Source organism: Uloborus diversus, chromosome 9 (assembly GCF_026930045.1).
Source record: "Uloborus diversus isolate 005 chromosome 9, Udiv.v.3.1, whole genome shotgun sequence".
NCBI classification, from domain to species: Eukaryota; Metazoa; Arthropoda; class Arachnida; order Araneae; family Uloboridae; genus Uloborus; species Uloborus diversus.
The window spans coordinates 119,092,264-119,115,767 of NC_072739.1; the positions used below are offsets into that span (position 1 = coordinate 119,092,264).

The 23,504-nt window shown below is 32.7% G+C and overlaps 2 protein-coding genes across 2 annotated transcripts in view; one reads left to right on the plus strand and one right to left on the minus strand.

Moving 5' to 3' along the window:
- Nucleotides 1-2,997, plus strand: part of LOC129229493 (kinesin-associated protein 3-like) — a 42,511-nt gene extending 39,514 nt beyond the window's left edge. Inside the window, exons 17-19 of the mRNA XM_054863811.1 lie at nt 180-360; nt 2,486-2,603; nt 2,757-2,997. Coding sequence (XP_054719786.1) covers nt 180-360; nt 2,486-2,603; nt 2,757-2,778 — 321 coding nt within the window. The 3' untranslated portion in view covers nt 2,779-2,997. The remainder of the gene's footprint in view (nt 1-179; nt 361-2,485; nt 2,604-2,756) is intronic.
- Nucleotides 2,998-3,936: 939 nt separating this feature from the next.
- On the minus strand, nt 3,937-18,851 carry LOC129230459 (zinc finger protein 836-like). Its single transcript, XM_054864858.1, has 4 exons — nt 18,684-18,851; nt 10,001-10,680; nt 7,147-7,357; nt 3,937-4,151 (listed from the first exon to the last, which is right to left on the minus strand). The coding sequence occupies exons 1-4, from the start codon at nt 18,787-18,789 to the stop codon at nt 3,937-3,939; spliced, it is 1,212 nt and encodes a 403-aa protein (XP_054720833.1). The 5' UTR covers nt 18,790-18,851.
- Between the last annotated feature and the right edge of the window lie 4,653 nt (nt 18,852-23,504).

Here is a 23,504-nt window from a genome sequence, read left to right on the forward strand (position 1 = left end):
TTACTAATTTACAAAATTCTAATTCACACTTTTTATGTTCTGTTTTTTTTTTTTTCTTTCTTTCTTTGTACATATCATTTGGAGAAGACTTTTGAGCAACATTCTGTTAATAATGATTCATGATGCTGCATATAGATCTAGCAAAATATTAAGGTGTTAATTTTTTTTTCTTTCGCTAGGAATATAATGAAGAATGGGCTAAGAAAATCCAAATAGAAAAGTTTCGTTGGCATAATTGTCAGTGGCTAGAAATGATTGAATCACAACAAATGGATGATGCAGACTTTTATGATGGAGAAGATTCGTATACACCCAGAATACAAGATTTTCTTAATCCATCGGATTTACTTTATGGTAGTGGTATGTAGAGAAGTATTCTTATTAATTTTGTCATGAAATATCAGTATGGTGAGTTTATACTGTGTATTTCTATTGCAATGAACTGAGAGGGACCACAAATTTTGTTTGTTGTAACTAGAATTTCATTTGATAGAATTCAAATAATAAAATGGAAATTAAATCAGAGCCCTAAAATTTACTTGGTTGAAGCAAATACAGTAAAATCCCTCCAATGCAGACACTAACGGGATGTTTTTTTTTTTTTTTTTTTTTTGTCTGCAATAGAGGGGTGTCCGCAGGACAGGGATTTAACAATGTTATTTGCCTTGGCACCGACGAATTAAAAAATGTCTGCCTCAGAGGAGTGTCCGTTAGGAGGGGTTTTACTGTATTTCTTTGTATTGGTATTCATTGTGATGGGATTTCACTGTATTTGCTTCGTAGATTTTTTTTTGTTACAAAAACAGCTAATTTCATAAATATGTGCAGTCAAACCACTAAAGTACATGTACATAACTGCAAAATCCACCTAACTCTTAATAACTAACATAATGTTCAAAATAAAAGGGGGGTACGCCCACTTTTGAGCTGCTCTGTATATTGTCTTGTTATTTATTTTAGAAAGTTTCTCTTTACTATGGATATAGTGTAGTGTTGAGTATTCAGGCTCCAGTCTACAGTTTTCTAAGCTGTGTTTGAGTATGGTTTCCTTTCTCATGACGTACACTATTTTCGTTTAGCTTTCTTAATATTATGTGCAATAAATGTTTTACATGCAGCATTTTATCTTTTTATACCTTTTAAATATATTTGCATTACAGTAGACCCTCGTTTTACGGGGGTTTATTTTATGTGGTTTAAGATTTGGCACCTTTATTTTATTTTATGCGGAGTTTTGGTTTTACATGGATGGATGCTGCAATGCAAACAGATAAAATTTTCTCTTCTTTTCAAAATCCAAAATTGTAAAGATTTCAGATTATGTGTAATAAACTGCATTTTGGCGTTCTAATAATTGAGCTTGGGCCACTGGAGACATTTTTTTGATTGGTTCCAGAGCCCTTTCCAAAAGTAAAGTTATTAAACTCACACACTTTAGAACTCACTGGAAGAAGAGCTTTTAGGAGTGACAAAGGAGGTCAGACCAACGAGGATACCGATGTCGGCGACGCACAACCAAAAACGTTAACATTGAAAATTTTGAGCCATTCCTTGAAAACACAAAGAATCTTTCTGATTTGTTAGTGAAGGATGAATCTATAATGGAAATGATCATGGATGCATTAATGCTCTGCAAAGAACTACAGAGAAAAATTCTTGACTGCCAAAAGACTTTCATATGCAGCTCCTTTTCATAAACACTAAATTAACTTGGGTTTTCTTTATGCATGCTGTGCATAGAAATCGATATAAGTACACATTATACTTATTATACAACTAGTCACCACTAGTATGAAGTATTTTTTTACCTATGGAACCAAACTCCTATTTTAAAACAATAACATTAAGTCTCAATTTACGCGCTTTTGATTTACTCAGCATTTCCAAGGAACGTAACCCCCACGTAAAACGAGGGTCTACTGTATTTTGCATATTCTCGTGAAGTAGTATTTCGAAATGATTTTTTATGAATATTTGAATTTTTGAGGAGTGTAATAATCAAATACAACTTGAGGAGTGGTCAAATGTAAATTGTAGATTTCTTAATCTACACCTACAGCAGGGGCGCCCACCTAGGAGGATCTTGGCACAGACTACACCATTGAAAGTTTAGGTGCATTTTTACTTTTTTTAGGCAGGGGGGGGGGGGGTGCACCCTTGCCTACAGGTAACCTGTTTTAAACTTCTGATGTGAGGAATTTTTAAAACCACAAATAATACATTAAGATTTCTTTGATGATTTTGTGATCCAATTAATTTGAGTCCTGTATGGAAAATAACTTTTATTAGCTTTGTCATGAATTTCAATAAATAAAATTGATTTCATGAAAAGTATTTGATGCAAAAAAATAATTGAAAAATATTTTGTAATGTTTCAATAAAAACCTGCAAAGCAAGTGCTTCATATGTTTCGTTTTTGTATTTTGACTAAAAAGAACAAATTTCTTATTGGTAAATATTAGTAAAAGTAACTATTTGCTTTCAGGAGCATATGAAAGCTTGTTAAGTGATGAAAGTTTGTCACCCGACATGTTAGATGACTTGCCATCAACAAGATCTGTTGAAAGCACATCGAGCCGTCCAAAGTCAAGATACAAGAACAGGTCAGTTTATTGAGTTTTGATACACTTGCTTAAACAAACCTTGATTTTTTTACAGCATGTATTTTAAAACTCTTGTAGCCATAGATATAAGTTCAATTTTACAGTTGTATTTTGCTTCTATTTAATACATATTTCTGGTTTTTTCATTTCCAGACTGGGTGGAGTGGAGAAATGAAAACATGATGGAGCCAACAGCAAATGCTTAATTCTAGAGTCATAATCACTATAAGGACTTTTTTTGAGTCAGAAAAAAAATATATATTGCATTGAATGCTATAGCTGTTTTTAGCCTATATAGATTTTTTATATTAATTTTACACCTTATTTATTTATGCAGCTTTTTTACAGTTGTCTTGTTAAATTATTTTTATTTATTAATGTGCAATAAATTATTATTAAGTATGAAAATTGTTAGTTTGTTTCAAAGTTACATGCTTTGTATTGCAGATTTTTGAAAGATGATGATTTATAGCTGTATGTCATTGGCTGACAAGCAAAATCGATAAGTCATGGGTATTTAGAGTGTCTAAATGAGTGGAGTTTTTTAAATTTTAACTCTTTGCATCGAATGGTATTTATTAAGATCATGAGATTGATCACAATTTCAATTTTTCAATTTGTTAATTCTTTCTGTTAGTATATCTTATTTATTTGCAAAATAAGAACTTGTAAGTTCTTACACGGAGAATAGGCAGGGAGATCGGAGGATAAAAACCTATCATGAAAGAATAAAATAAAACATAAATGTGTGTATATATGTATAAATGGGATATTTTAGAAAGAAGTCTCCTACTTTTTGATATGACATACAGTAAGTACATAAAAAGTTGAAGCAAGTGATGTGTTTGACAGACAGTTCTGTAAGTTTTCATGTATGGATTTTCAAAAATAATTCAAAGATGGAATGTTAGAGGACTCTGTTGTCACAAATGTCTTAAGCACAGCTGCCAAATGCCTATGCGGTGCCATTTCACCAGACCCCTCTCAGCGTTGCCAGCCGGACTAAATGTCCTTTACTATTATTTTACCCAGAATCACTTTCTCTTCCATTCATATACCAAAACATGCTTTCTGAATACCCCCTTATATATATATTGTTTATCTTTAGAACAAGATTAGGACCCCTATCTTGAAAATTTACCACATCATTATTCTCCCAAAGAAAGTTCTTACTTGACCACCATTTTCTAGCAAAAGTTAAACAACTCTTCGCCTACCTATGAAATGAAGTAATGTTCTTACTTTTTGGATGAATTTTTCCAAGATGAAGTTTGCTAACAATCACTATATCAAAGTAATGTAATCTTTTATGAACTAGACAAAACTAAATGTATCATATTTTATTTTTATCTGATAATATCAAATCTCCCAATGTAGTATAGTGCTTTGAATCCAGATGGCGGTGCAAGTCGATTTTTCTTTGGAATGTTCTACTGCAGACAATACAGGAGAAAGGCTTGAATCCGGAATGTTTGCGTGAATGTGTAATCAAATTTGAAGATTGGCTGAAAGCTTTTCCGCAAATGTCACATTTATGTGGCTTTTCACCTGTAATGGAAAAGAAAACTTTTTTAAAGACGAATTTCAACATTTGACACTAAGAAAAATATGCTTTTAAGATACAATGGAAATTTTAACAGATCTCTACCAGGGATCCATGAAACAGAATATTCCTTGCAGTAGTTCTCCCTAAATTAAAAAGTAAAATATTGGTGTTATTTAGTTTTTCTGCTAATCAATTCAATCTTGCAGGGATAGAAAAACTTTGGTGTATTCCTGAATTTCGTTATCAAATACTCTCTTTAAATTGATACTTAAAAAAGATTTAAAAAAAAAAGTATTTAATATAAGTATTGATGCTTAAAAAAATATTTTTGATGGAGTATTACGGTGTGGACCTTAGTGTTCCTTAGAACTTGGACTTAGTTTGAAGGGCTCTAAAGGCTTACTAAAGGTTGGGAATTGCTGGTTTAATTTGTTTCATGATGTGTAAGTTAAGGAAAAATAATTGTGGTAATTAATGTTTAAAAAAAATTGCACATTGTGTACCAAAGTAACATACAATTGTATAAAACCTATTCAAGCTTTTTTACTGTCACGTGTTATTCGATTAAAAAATGTGCAAATGTTGCTTGAATAGTGTTTTGCAAATTTTGGTTGCTTTGTTGTTTGCAGCTGTAGCGTCATGACCTAACTCTGGTGGGTAGATTATATTATGCTGTTAACGATACATAGATTTCGATTGTCTTTAATGAAAACCTTGTTCTCAAAAAAGATAAAAACTTAAATATTAGTTTTTGGTTATTAGATAGATAAGCTTGTATCTGGTACATTTTTGTTTCTCCTGCAACATTTGCATTTTTTGAATTACGTGTTTATTATTCTAGGTTATTGAAATGAAGTTTTCGAACTAACTACCAATGATGACTAACTATAACTACTAATTTGAACTAACCTAACTATTTGTAATAATTATGAGCAATTAAAGTTAATCTCAATATAATTAAAAAAAAAATATTATATTGCATACTGGTAATAATTATGGCAATCAAAAATTTTTTGTTACAAAAAGTCGAATATTTTTGGAGTAACATTGCTACACATTTTTATTAAACTAAAGCACTCATTATATACATTAAAATGTAGAGTATCTAAATGTACAATGGAATATTTTTGGAAAGCATATTGAGTCATTCCACATCAACTGCCCTCTTTTTCAAATCGGCCCCATTCGACCATCTTTGCCTTTGATGAAATTCTGTGCTCCCATACCTTTGAAAATAAAATATGATAATTTTCAGCTTCCAAGATCTAAATCCTGAGGATCTAGGATCTTTTAAATAAAGGGCTCCAAAATCTTAGAGCTACTGTGAAATGAATTGCCAATTGTGACAACCTAAAATCTGGAGAAAAAAATTCCACACCAATTTTTGTCAAGCGTTTACATGTATGTTGTTCTGCACAAAAAGTTAATGAGCTTCAACTCACACAAAATTCTAGAATGTGTTAACAACAAACAGTACTTTAAGCTCCCAAAATTTCAGGCCTCCTCCAGTGATATAAAATGTTCTGCAAGCTTAACTTAATACATGGCTATTCGTTTCACAAAGCTGCTCTGACGTTTTGGAGCCCTTTATTTGAGGGATCCTAGAACCTCAGGATTTGGATCTTAGAAGCTGAAAATTTGCATAGGTTAGTTTCAAAGACATGGATACATCTCTGAAATTTCATTAAAATAAGAGATGACTGGGTGTGACCACTAGGTCACTTGACACAGAGTGACTCTATTATTCCACTTTTGGACAACTAAAGAAGTCAAGTCTATGTGCCAGGCAATCGCGGTGTGTTTGTGATTCGAAAATTTTGTGCTGACAGCACATTCTAAAACTGAAAAATTATGAAGGAAAAAAACACTTTTAAAATGATTTTTATTAATAATTTTCGTATGCATATTTGAACCTCATAGTTTCAGAAAAGTTTACTTGAGTCCACTATCACCCCTGAGTAATTGTTAGTAGTTCCATGACTCAATAACTACAAACTAGGGGTGCTTCTTATTTTATCTATAACAATTTTATCTAAATTCTGCAACAACTCCATTTTTGGAATCGCTAGCAACAATAGAGCATATCTTTCTGCTCTGTCATTGCCTATTTGACAAACATTAACTTGGTTAAAGTGGTTGACTCATACAAATGACTTATATAAGTTGTGTTGAGTGCCTCGATTAAAAGTATCAATAAATGTAATTTATTGAAAAAAAACCCATTATGTATTGGAATATTGAGAATTGTTTCGTTCAGTTCATCATAAATACCTACAAAAAAAAAAAAAAAAAAGTGATGATCAGCAACAAACTTGGGGCCCAGCTAGGCTGCTTCCTGGTTCCTGATGATAATGAAGGACCCTTTAAAAATCATTCATCCCATTGAAAGTATTAGCTACTTCTGGTAAACTATTCCAAATAACACAACTGAAACTGTAATTTTCCAAAATTTAAGAAAAACTTAAGATTTTGAAAACTTAAAACAATGACCCTTTGTTTTGTCATCTATGCAGAAATTTATCTTGTTAACATTCTCTATTTCAATGCATTTAAATGAGTGGATCACGTCCCCTCAGGCTGTCCTTTGCTCAAAACTCGACATACAGTGAAACCTATCTATAACAATAAACCTGTCTATTTTGATATTTTCCTTGGTCCCAGCAAAATGTCAGCATAAATAATCAAACTGTCTAAAACGATAACCTGTCTATAAGACAGGTTTTACTGTATTAGGTTTTCTGAGCCTAAAGTCATAATCAAAATCCTCAATGTCTTTTTACTAACCTAGCAGTCCTTCTTTGAACCCTTCCTAAGTTAGTGTCTTCCTTAAGATAAGGAAAGGAAAATTGAAGAGTATACTCAGAAATTAGGTCTAATCAAACAAAATTGGAGATTTTATTAAAGAAATTTCGCTTTCACAAGATTGACTATTCATTCCCCCCCTCCTGAAGAAGTAAAATTTTATTAAATTGGGATTGAAGTCCTATGAAGACTTACCTGTATGTATGTATGTATGTTTTTTCATATCGGATTTCTGGTGAAATCTCTTTCCACAGTACACACAAGGATATGGCCTGATATTCAAGTGAATCAGCAAATGTGTTGATAAAGTTGATGATCTCTTGAAAGACTTTCCACATTCTTTGCAAATGAAAGACTTCAGACCTTTTGGTCCTAGTTTTTCGCTGGATCTTTCAACAGTTTTTCCCTATACAATTATAAATTAAAAAAATTACATATGAAATAGCTCTTTTTTTGAATAAACAATCATGTAATACTGCCGTGGGCAGGTAAACGAAGTATCTGCAGAAATGAGTTTTTGAGATATTCAAAAAAAACGCGCTTTGGATTCAATTCTAAAAATAGGGAAATGCTGGAATTAGACATTTTTTCTGGCTTCTTTTTCTGTGGAAACCAAGTAAGCAAGTTTGTACCATAAAGCTAAAGTGTAATCAATTACAAAAATGCAAAAAAAAAAAAAAAAAGAATTTTGCAGATACTACCCTTTGCATTCCTACGGTGGTATAGCACTTAATTTCTCAAATTTATTTTTTGGAGGGAGTACTGGATGTTAGGATCTTTATACTTCCGAGCCCACTTATTAGAATATCGGTTAAACGAATATCCCGCTTAATATAATAAATTTTCAATGTACCAAATCAATGTAATGTATTATTTTGATCCCGTTTAATGGAATATCCTGCTTATTGGAATATTGTTTTTTTCGTGGCAAAATGGCTATTTCATTAAGCAGGGAATAATGCACTGCACTTTTATAATCTGTAGCTATAAAAGTGCAGGGGCGCCTAGTGCCAAGACAGGCTCCTTGTCATTTTGGTCCCCAGATCTACTCTCCCATAAAACTTAAACAACTCTGATTCAAAGCTGAGCCCCCAAGGGCCGGGCTCTTAGTTTCTGACTAGGCCGACAAAGCCTCATTGACCCTGTAAAAGGGCTCTACATGGAGTAACCATTTTCTTCTCCAAAGAAATGGCTAATTCCAATAGCAATCTTTACGTCAACGCAATGTGGGAAAAAAGGGTTTTTATCTCATTTGAACTTATTTACTATTTGAAGGAGCTAATATTTATTATCAGTGTTTTATGATTTTTGAGTTATTTTGAATTTAACTATCATGAAAAGTTAGTACCAGAGCTCTAACTATCATTCATAAAACTAAATTACACTGAAAAGTCAAAAAACAATTATGTAAATAATAATTCATTCTCTAAACAAGATATTATTTTTAAATACACATATAATTTATTTTAAACGACATAAAGTTATGAAAAAAGCTAAACTTACCTTACTTAGAATTTATATTAAACAAACCACATTTTCTGCATAAATTAGAAATTAATATAATTTCTTTAGGCTGAAATAAGTTGATTGAAACAACATTAATAAACCAAAATTTCAAATTATTACATATTTTGGGGCTACAAAAAATCACTTTTGACCTAAAACTTTCAAAAAAAGAATAAAAGCATGAAAGGTGGCTTAGTACCATGTAAAAATATCGGAAAGTGCAAAAAAAAAGTAGTAAGTAAATAAACTAATTAAAAATATATTGAAAAATCAAAAATTGGAAAGTAGGGTTTTGAGATGGGAAAAATGTGTGTAGTGGCGAATCCACAGGGGGGGGGGGGCGATCGCACCCCCCAAAAGGTTTGTAAATTCGAAAAATTTCCGGAAAAAGGTCACCAAACTCTCTTTCGTACTCCCCCTCCCCCCCCCCCAACACATCACAAAAAATCGCCTACAACTGAATGTTAACGACTTTAATTACAAAAAATTTCCAGGGGAGAGTTTTCCCTCAATCCCCTCTCTCCAATGTCACCGAAGATCGTCAAAAATTTTGAATTTTTGGAACTTCAATTTCGAAAAAATGCAGGAATCGAAAACTTTTTCGAAAATGTCGTTAATGAGGGTCTTTAATTACGTTTTTAGAACTTTAATTTCAAAAAAATTCCGGGGAGCGCGCCCGATCTCAAGTCCTTCCCCTAACATCAACGAATCCCCAAACATCATTTGCGTTTTTGAAGCTTCAATATTGAAAATGAGGGATAACTCCTGACTCCACCCTTTCCCCTAATGCTACCAAAGTTTCGAACAATTCTTGATGGAAAGTTCCAAACAACGTTCCTTCCCTCTGCGTCATAAAAGATGGCTTATAACTGCGTTTTCAAGACTTCAATTTTGAAAAATTTCCGGAGATTAACCCCCATGTCCTTCTTTCATCATCATTCAAAGATCGTCTAAAACAGCGTTTTCGAAACTCCTACATCGAAAAGTTTCTGGGAAAAAGTTCTGAACCCCATGTCTTTTGTTACTTCATCAAAGATGGCCTACGATTGCGTTTTAGGACTTCAATTCAGAATTGTTTTCTGGGGGAAAGCCCTCGAACCCCTTGGTTTTTAGCATCACTAAAGATATTTAAAATTGCGTTTTTGAAGCGCTAAGATCATGAAACAACTGGGGAGAATTCCTGAATCTCATGATCCTTTCCCTTCAGGAAAACAAATATAGCAAACAATTGTGTTTTCGAAAAGATACCCTTAAATTTCAAATTTTTTCCGGAAATGGACCTCAAAACCTCCCTTCCTCTTATAACCTCCCTCATCAAATAGTCTATAAATGCATTCCTAATAAAAAGTTTTGGGGGAGAGCCTGCAAACAGTCTTAATTATGCTCGAATATTAAACCTCAATCTACAAACAAATCCATAACTATCCTCAAATTTTATTTACAAACGCAATTTTAGTATTTCATTATATTGCTTTACATACCATACGAATATTGTTTAAAATTCATTTGGAACTGAGCATAATATGAGATTTTAATTTCTTACCAAAACTTGAACGTCTGGTTGAACTGTATCTTTGTTGCATTCTGTTAGAGAATTCTTTGAACTGCTAGTTTGTCGTAGCTTTTCAATCTGAGTGATGGGTAGCAATGGCCCAGCATTGAGTGCATAGTTTTCATTTGTAGATGTCTTTCTTGACTTGATGATTTTTTTGTAATATGCTTCGTGCAAAGAAGCTTCAGTACGCAACTGCACTCCTGAACCATTCTCCAGATTTCTCAAGTTTAGATCGTTTTCACAATGACTAGAATATTTAACATGCTTCGGTGGGTTTTGATGCTCAACATCATCGTGATCCTTGAAGGAACCATAGTGGATATTATATTCAGTTCTTTTTAAGTTTTGAAATGGGTAGCATTTCTGAAATGGTAATCTCCAAGCTGGATGTATGAGTTCGTCTTGGAATCGCGGTCTTTTGATTGATTCAGAAGTTTCAAATAGGGTATAATCTTTCTTTTGCAACTGGCGCACTGTGGGGTGGTACCATGCCCTGGATAGTAAGGATGGGTGTGCAGCATTTCTTTCTGGTAGCGGAACGAAGGAACAAGACAGTCGTAAAAAGTTCTGCAAGTTCTTTTCTGAAATAATAGTGCTTTCTGTGCCATTTGCTTGAAATGGTTTTCGGTTTGCTTCTTCATCTTTCGCTTTGAGTCTAGATAAAATACCTGGAGGAGAAAGAGGGAGTGTTACATAACAGGTAAAGAATTTGTCCATGCTTCCTAAACTCTTTATACCACAAAATGTTTCATAATTGTTAACAATAATTACTATCAAAACATGTTTTCAGCTCGTCTTCGATTATGGGTCGATTCGATTGTGCATCAAAAGGCAGTAAGATATCTTTTCTGCCGTATAATAATATAATTTTAAACTCTACGTATTAAATTCTATTTTAATTAAATTAAGTAATTACAAACATAGTTACACACAGAGACAATGCGCATGATTCAATGCAAACTCGAGTCGAATCTCACCTGTAAACTTGTTTATTTTACAACGTACGTTTAAGTCTTTTAGGGCTATTTCAGTGTCCTTCTTGACGACCGAGTGCACAAAATTAAATAATTTGTACCACAAAAAAAAAAAAAAAAATCCAGGGTTTCCGCTCACCTGAAAAATCATGGAAAGTCATTGATATCTGTCATGATCGAAAATGATCATGGAAACTCATAATTTTCAGTAAAAAATTCATAACAGTTACAGAAACTGACAATTGGTCTTGGGTTTTGAATTACAAAGTTAACATAATTACCAAACTTTACAGATTAAAAGCAAAATTTTCGCATCCTAGCCGTTTTTTACGCGTCAGTCCCGATTTTTCATGAACAGCCGACTCCCGCTACAACGCGATTCGACTTACGCAAAAGGGCTATAACGCGAATTTTTCACGAGTAACGACTTTTACGCGATCTAAAGCGAATTCCTCGTCGACAACTTAATTTTTTTTTGGAAGGAAGTATCAACTTCGTTATTGGTTACTGAATATGGATTTCGTTGAAAGTTATTACATCCATTTAAAAAAAAAAAGATCCGTTAAAAGTTCAGAACTGGGTTTCAATATTGAAGCTTGCAGAGTAGTGTATAACCAAAGTAAATAAGTATTATGAAAAAGAAAGCTGCTTTTGTATTGTGGACTAAAGAGTTCAGGAAGAGAGGCTGCTGCCATAAATGGCAACGTTATAAAAGAAAAGGCGAAGCAATCGTATTTGAAAATGTATTAAAAAAGAATAACGATCTGCTCATGGAGCATAAATCATCATCATCTTTATTTTTCAACTCGTGCATATTATTACTGTATCTACTGTACAGTACTATTATAGTGCGGCATTTTATTATTACTATATACTGTGCTCTTTTTTTTTAATGTCTTTCCCTCCCATTGATCATTCATTTTCTGCATCTTAAAGTACAGTGGCTCCCAAAAGTGTTCGTACACTTGGAAATTTTTTAGTAAAACCAAAATAACTCAAAGCTGAATTCGAATATAAAGTTCAATATTTTTCACATCATTCCTATGTCATTCTAAATATAACCCATTGGTTTTTTTTCAAAATATTGACGGATCTTCTTTTTGAAATAGGTCAGAAAACGAAGAGACAGAGAAATAACACGCCACAAAAGTCATCGTACACTTAAATATTTTCGAATAAATTCATGATTAAAATTATCATATGCCGTTTTATTAATATTTTTGCATTGTGTTGACCCTTATAAGTCATTTGGTTTTAATTTTTGGTTTATTTATTCCACAATATATTGCTTATTACTGTAAAATGGCTGGTATTCGTAAAAAACCGCAAACGCCATTCAAAATTTGATTTTTTCCCCCACAGTAGTGGTAAATTGGTTTGAAATGTCTCTAAATTAGTTAATTTATTTGTTTGTATAGTAAAGTGCTTGATAAAATTCTTTATAGAAAGGAATCGGACCGAAAACAAGGTAAGATAAGATCAACCGGCAAAGTTGACAAAACGTGATCGTAGATTTAAAGTTAAAAAATTTATGAAAAATACACATTTTAGTACTGTAAAAGTTTCTGCAGAGTAAAATGAAACATTTTACATTTACTTTTCACCTAAAATTGTTCGCCAAGTTCTTTGATTAGCTGGATTAAATGAGACCTCTTCCCGCAGAAATTTTCTTGGTCGTGCGAAAAACAGAAAGCTTACGCTTTTCGTCGCAAAATCAATTATAAATAAGCTGAAAACGTTTTAGAATCACGTCTTACTTACAGATAAAAATTAATTCAACATTTTTGGTTAAATTGTTGTATAACTGTAAGTAGAAGAAAAAATTAGGAACTTAATCTTAAGAACTTAGTTGGACCGGTTAATCAGGACGGTGAAGGTGTTTTAGTGTGAGGGTGCATATCAGCATCAGGACTTGGTAGTTTGTAATTTTTTGATGAAATAATGAATCATGCTGTTCCTTTAAATATTTTAAAAACCAATTTTGAACTCTTAGCCAAAAATTTGGTTATTGAAAACAACTTGTTTTTTATCAAGATAACGGTAAGAAGCACACGGTTTTCAACGTTTGCGTCAAGTGCCTCGAAAATTGTCCTAAAATTTAGAAAATACCCCCTCAATCTCCAGATTGTAACTTAATGTAACATATTTAGAGATATCTGGAGGCCAGATTACGAAAATAGGGCTTTAAAACGAAAATAGAGCTAGAAATAGTAATACTCGAAGTGTGGTATAACACTTACTCAGAAATTACGCTAAAAAAAGAAAGAAAAAGAATGAAATCTATTCCCAGATGTTTAAAAGGTGTTATGAATACTGTATGATATTCTACTAATTAATAACTTAATCAAAAGTTAGATTAGTCAATAATATATAGACATTTTATAAAGTGTACGAAGACTTTTGTGAGATAAAATTTCCGGCACTTTTCGGTTTTTGATTTTAAAAAAATTAAGTTTTAATATTTTTTAAATACTTTTTATGCAGTTTTGTTAAAAATTGACCATAGATCTTATAATTAAATACCTATTCCGAAATATTAACTCTAACCAATGATTTGGGGCCTATTTCGTTGAAAGTCGTAGGTGTACGAAGACTTTTGGGAGCCATTGTATTTTGCGGTGAATAAAACGGCTTTTTTTTTTAATTTTTTTAAAAACAGTAAAAGTTTAGTTCTTTATGTAAGAAACTGTAATGTATACTTGAGGAATGATTTAAAGCAGTTTGGGGGGTGTTTAACAATGTCTAAAAGAATTTGGTATGTTTCTAAATAAAATGTATACGTACATTTTTCTACAACGCGAAATTTCGACTTGCGCGAGGAGTCTTGGAATGCATCCTTCGCGTAACTCGGGCCTCTACTGTATTTCAAAATTCGATCGCATCGCTCCTATAAAACTCGCTCGTTTTTCTTTCCTATGAGATAAAACCGCTGGGGCATACATAATTTTTGTGTTTAGAATTATTCTAACCTTTTTTATGTGTTTTATTGTGTAGTTGAGAATTTGTATCCTCCTAATTTTCCGCGTTCATTCGAAAATTTTAATTCATTGGCATCCGGGTTGATTCAAGAGACTCATAAAAATTTAATTTTCGTCAATGTTTATCAGTGTCTTAAATTCAGGAAAATGTATAAAAATAAAACGGGTCTTAATATTTAACTAAGGACTTATAGAAAGGCGATAAAAAAATGGAAATCAGGGAATTTCCACAAGTAAAATTTTAAAAAAGTTCAAAAATGTTGCAAATTTCACAACTTTAGGAATTTTTCAATTCTTGTAGCCGACATTAAAATTTTGGCTATCATATCAGGTAAGTTAATCATTGTGTACTTCACTAACTGCGTAATATTTTATTTTCATTATGATTATTTATTTATTTTATTGATTCTTTGTGAACTTAATTTTAGAAATTAATAAATTATTGCTAGCCGCAACAGCTAGTTTTTGAAAGAGTTAAATGTTTATTTTTTTTAAAAATAATATTTATTTTTAAAAAATGAAAAGTAAGACGAAAGAAACATTGAAACCAGCTTAAAGGTTTGCTAGTCACCAGTAGTTTTACATCATTATTGTCGCAAGTTCAAGAATTAATTGATTTTGAAAAACTTGCAATTAATGATTTAAAAAAAAGGGAATTAAAATATAATTGGGTATCACATCAGATTTTTCGGAAAAAAGTAATAAATTTCTTTTTATGTAAGTTCTTACCTATTTAAAATTTCTGTATGGTTTGTTGGAAACTGAAAAACATTGTCGAAAGATTTAGATTTTTATTCAAATGTGATAGCAAAATATTTCATTAAAGACTAATTATTTCATGAGTACCGCTAGCCATTGTTGAAGTGTTTAATAGTATCTCTGGTCCATTACATTTCGCTTTAATTTGAATTTTTAGAAAAAATTGTCCATTGTCCAAAACATAGATCAGAGAGATGGTTGCAATTTTCTTTTTACAAAACACTAAGTTAGATAATTATTGTAAGTGAAAAACGTATGTTTTTTCTAGAAAAAATGCATCTCTTGAGCCATGGAAAGTTACAAGCAAGCATGAAAAATCATGGATTTTAAAACTCTAAATGTAGCAAATACCCTAAAAATCTTTTTTATTTGCAAAAAAGTGTAACTAATTTCGCTCATGCTTTTAACACAAAATATTTATAACACTTATTCAACCTAAATCAGCCTCAATTTCAAAACGTTTATAAAATAATTATAAATTTTTCGGAACAATTTTCTTGCCAGTTTTTTTTAATCAAAAAGTAAATAAATAAAAGACAATAATAATAAAATAAATAAATAAAATAAGTTAGAATAATAAAATAAAATAATAAAATTAAGTTACTCTTTGAGTTCTGTAAAGCTGTTTATTTTACAATATCCGTCTTGATGCAGAAAAAACGAAAACAACTTTTCTTTCATAAAAAAATTATATTCATCTGGGAAAAATATTTTTTTTTCCCCCCAAGAAAGAAAGTAATTCTGCTGAAGACAAAGAAAGAGGTTATGAAAAATATTTTTCCCAACTCCAAAATAAAGTTTCTAATAAATATAATGAAATTTTCAGGTAGGTAAAGAAAACATAGAAGTACGAAATAGTAATACAAAAAATAAATGTCACAAAAAATACATTTCATTAATTCGTTAAAGTATAAAAATGTCTTTTATACAATAGGACTATGGGTTTTATATGTAACCTTTCGTACTATTTTGTATACATAGCAAATGAGAAAACACGCAGGTTTAGAAAGAATGCAACAAAATAAAATGTTACAGAAAGTGGAAATATTAGTTATATGAATCATCTAATCCTCACATATAAATAATAGCCGATGATCGATAACCCGAGTGTTTCAACAATGAAGCTCGTGCCCCAGAATGATGTTTTGGTAATGTTTAACATGCAGGGAAATGCTTTATTGTGACAAGGCTGAACTCGATCCGGTTACTTTACTGTTTTACTGGTAAGACAGTCATTTTAGGCGAATGAAGAATCAAAAAAGTGGTTGAAAATTAACGCTATCCACTGTAGTTAGAGTTAAAATTTCAAATATCAAAATATTACCAAAAAAGGCAGTGACTTCGTTCAAATGTAGAAGAATAGAAGCAATTTTCACCCGTCATACCTTGACGTGCGACTTTCTAGTATATTGAGACTAGTATATTGATCTAGTATCATCAAACATGTTCAGATGAATTATCAAACGTCAAAAAGATCCAAAGAAAATGTTGACATTTGTACTAGGAGTGTAAAATACCAAAAACTACGTTAAGATCACGCAAAAAAAAAAAAAACTGCGGGCACTTATCTCGGTGCTGTAAAGGACGCCTTTCTTTAAGGTATGAATTTAGTTTGAACGTTTTCATTTAATAATTAAATTCGCAAAGCTATGATAAATTTCAGTTTTTCTTTCCCTAACGTTTCTTCTTTACCAATAATAAAGCTGAAAGTCTCTGTCCGGATCTCTGTCTGTCTGTCAGGATCGCTTTGACGCGCATAGCGCCTAGACCGTTCGGCCGATTTTCATGAAATTTAGCACGGAATTAGTTTGTAACATGGAGGTGTGCACCTCGAAGCGATTTTTCGAAAATTTGATTTTGTTCTTTTTCTATTCCAATTTTCAGAACATTTTCCCGAGCAAAATTATCATAAGATGGACGAGTAAATTAACGAGTTATCATAACGTGGAACCGTGGAAATTCATCATACATTATTTGTAAATATACAGGTGAACCAAAAGACCTTTTAATTTTCTACTACGGGCAAAGCCGTGCGGATGCCACTAGTTCTGAATAAAGCTGTGAAAGGGTGATTGAGTTCGTTAGACAATTTAGGAGATCCAACGCGATGAGGAGATAATATGATGAGGACATGTAATAAAAGCTGTGTTCACATACTCTGTTAATGAACTATTTTAAGGAAATGGAGCTATTTGGCTTTTTGACTCGGTTATAATTTCTTGCATCGACGGTGAACAGAACTGTCTTTTCAAAGTTTTCGGAGGAGGGGAGTAGTGAGTCAAAGGCACTCAATTCATACTACAGTAGGCGCCGCTTAATGTGATCACTTTGGGACAAATACAATTTGATAACAATAACCGACCGATAACAATAACCGAAAAGAATTCAGGAGACACAAAATAATGATTTTTTTCCAATTAAGGTGCATTTAATTTGGCAACCTCAAATTAAAATCACAGTGACTCAACTAAACGCACTTTCAAATTATAAATTATTAAATCAACAGAATGGAAATATCTGAATTATAAAAAGTTAAAGCTAAATTATGCAACTTTTAATCACATAGTAATAGGTGAAGTAAAATATGACCGTTTTCCCTGACATTTGTAAAACAGTTTCAAAGCACATTCAGCTTTTCTATCTTTTCCAGCATGGTTTTGCTTGTTGTTTAAATTTTAATTTAACTTCGCTTTGTTTTCAATTTCGACATAATTGTTTTATAGTTTACAGAGCAATGGCAACAATGGAGGTCCTACATTAATGCCATGTCCAGCGACTGAATTTTTTTTAGGTGCAAAAGAAAGTTTTCTCAGGGGGAATCTGTGGTCACTGGGGGCGAACTTTCTGTAGCTTCATTCCTAGAAAAATTTTGAACTGCTATTGAAAATCACAAAATGCTACACAGAAAGTTAGTCTTGTCGGGGTTTGTCTATGTATTTCTGTTAATTGAGGAAGAATAACGGGAAAAAAATTGAAAATTTATGAAAAAGTGAGAACAATAAACGAAGACGCTGATTACAATATCCGACTTTTTTTAACGTGTGTTAACATACAAGTGTTCCGGGACTTCGTGATTCTGATAACATTAAGCGAATGATAACATTAACCGTGATCACATTAAGCGACGCCTACTGTATATGGAAAATCAAAAAACAATAAAATTAATGCATACAATGTACTTCTTCAGCCAAGGAATATTTACCCCGCATGCAGGCCCATCATTTAGGGGAGTCAGAGAAGGGGTCAATTGACTTCCTCCCTTGGGAAATTTGAGAAAATTTGAAGAAAAAAAAAGTGAAATTTGAGAGAATTTGTGCTTTTGCATTGGTCTCTTCCATTGCACAGAAACTAAATTTTTAAAATAGGAAAAAAATATTTTGTCTTTCTTTGCATGGGCTGTATAACCGTAATTGAAACTGAAATGTTTTAAATGCAACTTTAAATAAATAAAACTACAAAAATAATAATAACTTTAAAAATAATCTATTTACAACGAATTGTGTTTAAAAAAGATGCGAAAGTGATTTTTTTAAGAGATCAAAAAAGTGCATTATGACCATTCACGAATCATGCAAGAAGTATTAAAAAAATTCCTCGTTAAAACCAATAGTGAAATAGCATTAAATTGGAAGGCAAATGTCAAGTGAAAATAAGCATAAATTAGCGGAACACTTAAACGTGTTTTTTTTATGAAGGGATGTAGCAACTACAGAGGGAAAAAAAAAAAAAAAAAAAAAAAAAAATATATATATATATATATATATATATATATATATATATATATATAAAAGACAACACATAGCACACATAAATAAAACAGAAAAAAAAATCGTGGGATTATATGAATCAAACAGTAATTTTGAAAACGAATATAAAATAACTTTAAATTCAACTTTAAGAACGACAAATTTGAAGCATTTTATAAACAACATTCAAAATTTAAAATTAAAGAGCACTTACTTAAAGCATTCTGATTAGCTCTCATTAAATCTTGGTCGTCTTCGCCTCTCCATCGGACGGAGTTCTTCAGACCGCTTTGTTTCTTGATCAAGAATGAACGCGGCATGACGCAACACAAAAAGAAACCGTCTGCTACGATTTCGATGAGCGAGTAATCAAGGATCGTCTGCTGCGATGATTTCTGCCAGATGTTATGACAGCAGGAATGCGTGTCGCTGATATAAACTTGCCGCTTCCTCGCCTCTCAAAAAAAATGACGCAATCAGGTAGCGCCATCTTACGGTTTGTTGTTCTCCAGAACACAGAACAAATACTTTTAAGAAGAAATATTTTGACAAAAGTGACCAGAAGAGGAAGGCAGGGGGGAGGGGACATGGCCTCCGCCACTGAAATTTTCACGGGGGGAAGGAATTTCAGAGGGTGTTTGATTTCATTTGGGGCCCCGTTGTCTGGGGGGGGGGAGGAGGCAGGTCATAGCATTTGAGAGGTGTGCACCATCTTCCTTGGGATAGGGGGCACCCCAACTTTAGAAGTGAATCTTTTTTTTCTGCTGAGATGAGGAGGAGGAGAGATGTTCATGACTGTTCTAACATACATGAATATCATTATACAGGGATGTCCCTCGTATAACACGGTTAATTCGTTCCGTGCAGTATCGAAACCGTGTTATAAGAGATTTTTTAATTATAACATTTTTACTTATTTTTAATATTGATTATGTATGTGCATGAGAAAAATCAGGTTATATAAGATGTATCGTGTTACATCGAAACCGTGTTCCGTGTAATATCGAAACCGTGTTATACGAGACTTAGAAATAATGTGAATCAAGGGATGTGTACTGTGTTACATGGAAACCAAGTTTCATAAAAACAAAGTTAAAACTTATTACAGTTATCAACCATTAACAGAATTTATTAAACAAACATGAAATTCTATCTTTTTTAAACATAACATTCGAGTTATATCAAAACCATGAAGTATTAAATTCAGGTTTCGTACCGTGTAGTATCGAAACCGTGTTATGATAATCGCAAATTTGGTACCGTGTAATATCGAAACTTAAAAAGTTTATTGATCTCATTTGGATGGGTTCACGTTCTTGAGGGAGGTGATGCTAGATGATTTGAGGGGATGCGCAGTGCCCTGGGGGAGAACACCCTATTCTTTAGGGTATATTCCTGATGTAGTTAAGAATAATAAAGCAAAAATATTATTAAAAAAAAAAAAAAACCACACACACACACACACACACACACACTCACACACACTGCCGTGGATTGAATGGAAATCAACGACGTTTTAACGCACAAAATTAGCATATTACTGAATACACGTGTTTCGGGGTTTCAGGGAGCCTCTATCGGATATCTTTACATCCAAGAGATCACTATTTTGTATTGAAAAGGGGATCCCTGAAACCCCGAAACAGGGGCATGCAGCAATCTGCTAATTTTGTGCGTTAAAACGTTGTTGATTTCCAAGTTGTACCTCTCTGCACAAAGGTATTTATTTATTTTTTATTGTCATGAACTCTTAAGAACATCTACTCCAATATTACTTCATTCATAAGACGGAAATATTCTTGACGTAAGTTTCACTGATGTTTTAGAGAGATTTTCCAAGTCTCATCATCATCGTTTAAAATATGTTTGGGATTGAAACTTGTTATTTTTTTTTCCAAAGCGAACAAGGGAATATCGTAATATACCCAGGTCTAGCCAGTGGTTTTCAACGTTTTCACTACTGAGGACCACTTGGTACCCTTCCAAATTTTTAGCGGGCCACATTTGGTAGAAATAATATTTTCGCAACAACCATATTAGGTAAAATGAGATGAATTCAAAAGTTTTCTTTAGGAAACATAATTGAAACTACAAAATTGACATAGATTAGTTTTCACTAGCTATTCGTGGACCACATGAAAATTGCTCCCGAACCACTAATGTTCCGCAAGCCACAGGCTGAAAAGTACTGGTCTAGGCTATTACCATTTTTTCAGTAATAGTGGTCTTTTATGATGTACGGGATATAAATGGGAAATTTTCTGTGAACTATCAAATCCTCTGTAAACCTTTCGTTTAAAAAGGTTTTGATAGCTTTCATCCAAGTGAAGACCAAAGGTTTTTGTTAATGCCGAGAGCTTCATCACATCTATAACCAAAGACTGATAAAAATTGTAATATCTTAGGAGGCAAGAAAACGTTTTAAACGCCAGACTTTTTTTTTCTCAGAATTTATAGGCAAATTCAGTGTAAAAGAATTAGTCGTTAAATTAGTGTTTTAGTCGCCCTGGCAGCCTACCACCAGAAACTTTTGGCACCCTGATTATAACGTGTAATATATTACAAAGTAGGTCTCGGCCTTACAGCAGGAATTAAAATGGAGGGAGTAAGTCCAATCACTGGCTCAGCAAAAGCTGACCCAAAGACTCCAAGTCACGTGACCCAACAACGACGAATGGTAACAACGTTTTGCGTGAAACAAGCGAAAGAAACCCGATTTCTACCACTGCTTTGCTTTAAAATCTATCACGTGACCTGGGGTCTTGGTGTCATGAAGGAAAGTCTTCACTCCCTCCATTTTATCTCCTCTCAATGGTCTCGGTTACGAGTTCTAAGATGCTAAAATTCACCTATATTCATCTCAGAAAATTAAATACATATTTGCAATTGAGGCAGTGAGAAGCAAAGGGATGAAAGTGGAAATTTTCAAGTTTTGAGTAAAACGCGTTTAAAGATAAGATCCAAGGTAGGCCTTCATTGAATTTTTTTTTCTAAATCATGCTATACATCAGCACCTACCAGGGCTAATAGCACTATCTCTTGCCCAATGACAGAGGAGGGGTTCACGTACCATTTGTACTGGTTATCTCCAAATTTTTAATTTTGCCACTTGTATCCCTTTGCTTCTCACTACCTCAATTAAATTTTTAATACCTTGTTAGCAAGAAACGGCACGTGGCTTCCTGACAAGTCTGTAACTTCATTGAGGGACAACACCGTACCTTATGGTATCGGATGCCTTACTTAAAAAGCACATATTTCCCAAAAGCAAAGTTTAAAAGCATTTTTTATGTGAAACTTAGTAGTAGAATAGTTCATATTCATTTTCACACGCATTGACTCGTTCCATATTTAATTAAAAAGTCAAAACCTTTCTTTCAGTCAACAAATTGTTCAACTAATCAGCACAAGCAAAAGGTCAGTCGAACTTGCTTATAACGAGCGCAAAAGGGCCGCGATATTTACTCGTTATAGCCGAGTGCTCGTAAAAAGCGAGCTCCTGAAGAAAAGAAAAAATTCGTCATAGATGCTTTTTTTCTTCTTTTTAATTACTGTTCAGTGCCAACTAAATTGGTTACTTTGCTTTATACTTTCTGAATGTATCATTGTTTTACGTCATTGTTTTTGAGGAATACATATATATACACGTATATATAATTTTAATATGTAGCTTTACTCCACAAAGTGAAAAAAGTGCTGTCATCGCTTGTTCTCTAGATTTAAGATTTACCATTAACTTTGGTTGACTTTGGAATGCTAAAGAAAATTTATCAAAAAAAGTATAAGCTGAGCTGAAAGTCAAAAGAAATGTTTCGAATCACAAAAATATTGCTCTCTTTAAGCGGAGTTTGCTCCTTAAAAGCAAATTATGCTCCCATAGACTAAACATTGTACCAAACAAGTACTTCTGATTTCTTCGCTGAATCCGGGTTCTCGTTAAACCAGGGCTCGATATAAGCGAGTTCAACTATATTCAGGAAGTTAGAATTATGAGCGGATAATATTTTCAATGATAAAAGGCTCAATTTTGATGATTCTGACAGATTTTCTTTTCTTTTTTTTTTTTTGGCAAGATATGCAAAACAAACCATGTAACATTTTCAAAACTGAAGCAAACTGGATTGTCTGGTTTGGGCTGCATTTGGGTTTTGGAGTAAAGATGACCCTTTGTTTCCTTCTGGCGGAATGAATGCAATAACCTACCAAAATCTACTTGAATAAAATTTATTGTCTGTTGCCAAGGGAATTCGCGGACCTTTCTGGCTATTTCAGCAGGACAATGCATTAAACCACACGGCAAATAGTATTAGAAAATGGCTTCTAAGTAATGGTGCACAAGTAATTCCACTGCCCATTGTTTCTCCTGGTTTTAGCCCGATGGAAAAAGTTAAGAGCTTATTGGTTAGAGCAACTTATACCTATACCAATGGAAAGCAATATATCACATTTTCAAACAGACCTAAACGTATAAAGACCTAGACCGACCATGCCTGACCGTGTTTTTATATTAGTTAGAAGATATGGTAATTAATTAGATAACTTTCAAAAATATTTTTTGCAGACCATTTTTTTAAGAGGTACCGACAAAAATTTCAAAAAAATCTCCTCTAAAAATATACTTTTAACAGCTTTGACCAAGAAACTAATTTTTTTTTCGACAAAAAAAAGTCATAAAAATACTATAAACCTTTTTTCTAAACATTTGCTTCATCTCAATTACTAAAATTTCACTCATTAAAAAAAAAAAAAAAAAAAACCTTTGTAACCCCTCTGAACAAATTAACGGTAAAAGCTTCTCCCATAATTTGTAATTTTAATTGCTTTATTTTTCAGTTCTGCACAAATCAAGCAGAGAGCAAAATTATAGCTCTGCTTTCGTTTTGATTACAGCGTAAATACGAAAAACTTCAAAAAAATCTGTAGGAAATATTGATTTTCTGTATCTAATTTTTTAAACAATATAGATAAATAAATGTTTTGAAAGATGCGAGCTTTGACAAAATTTTATATCATCGGTGTAATTGCTTAGTAAAAC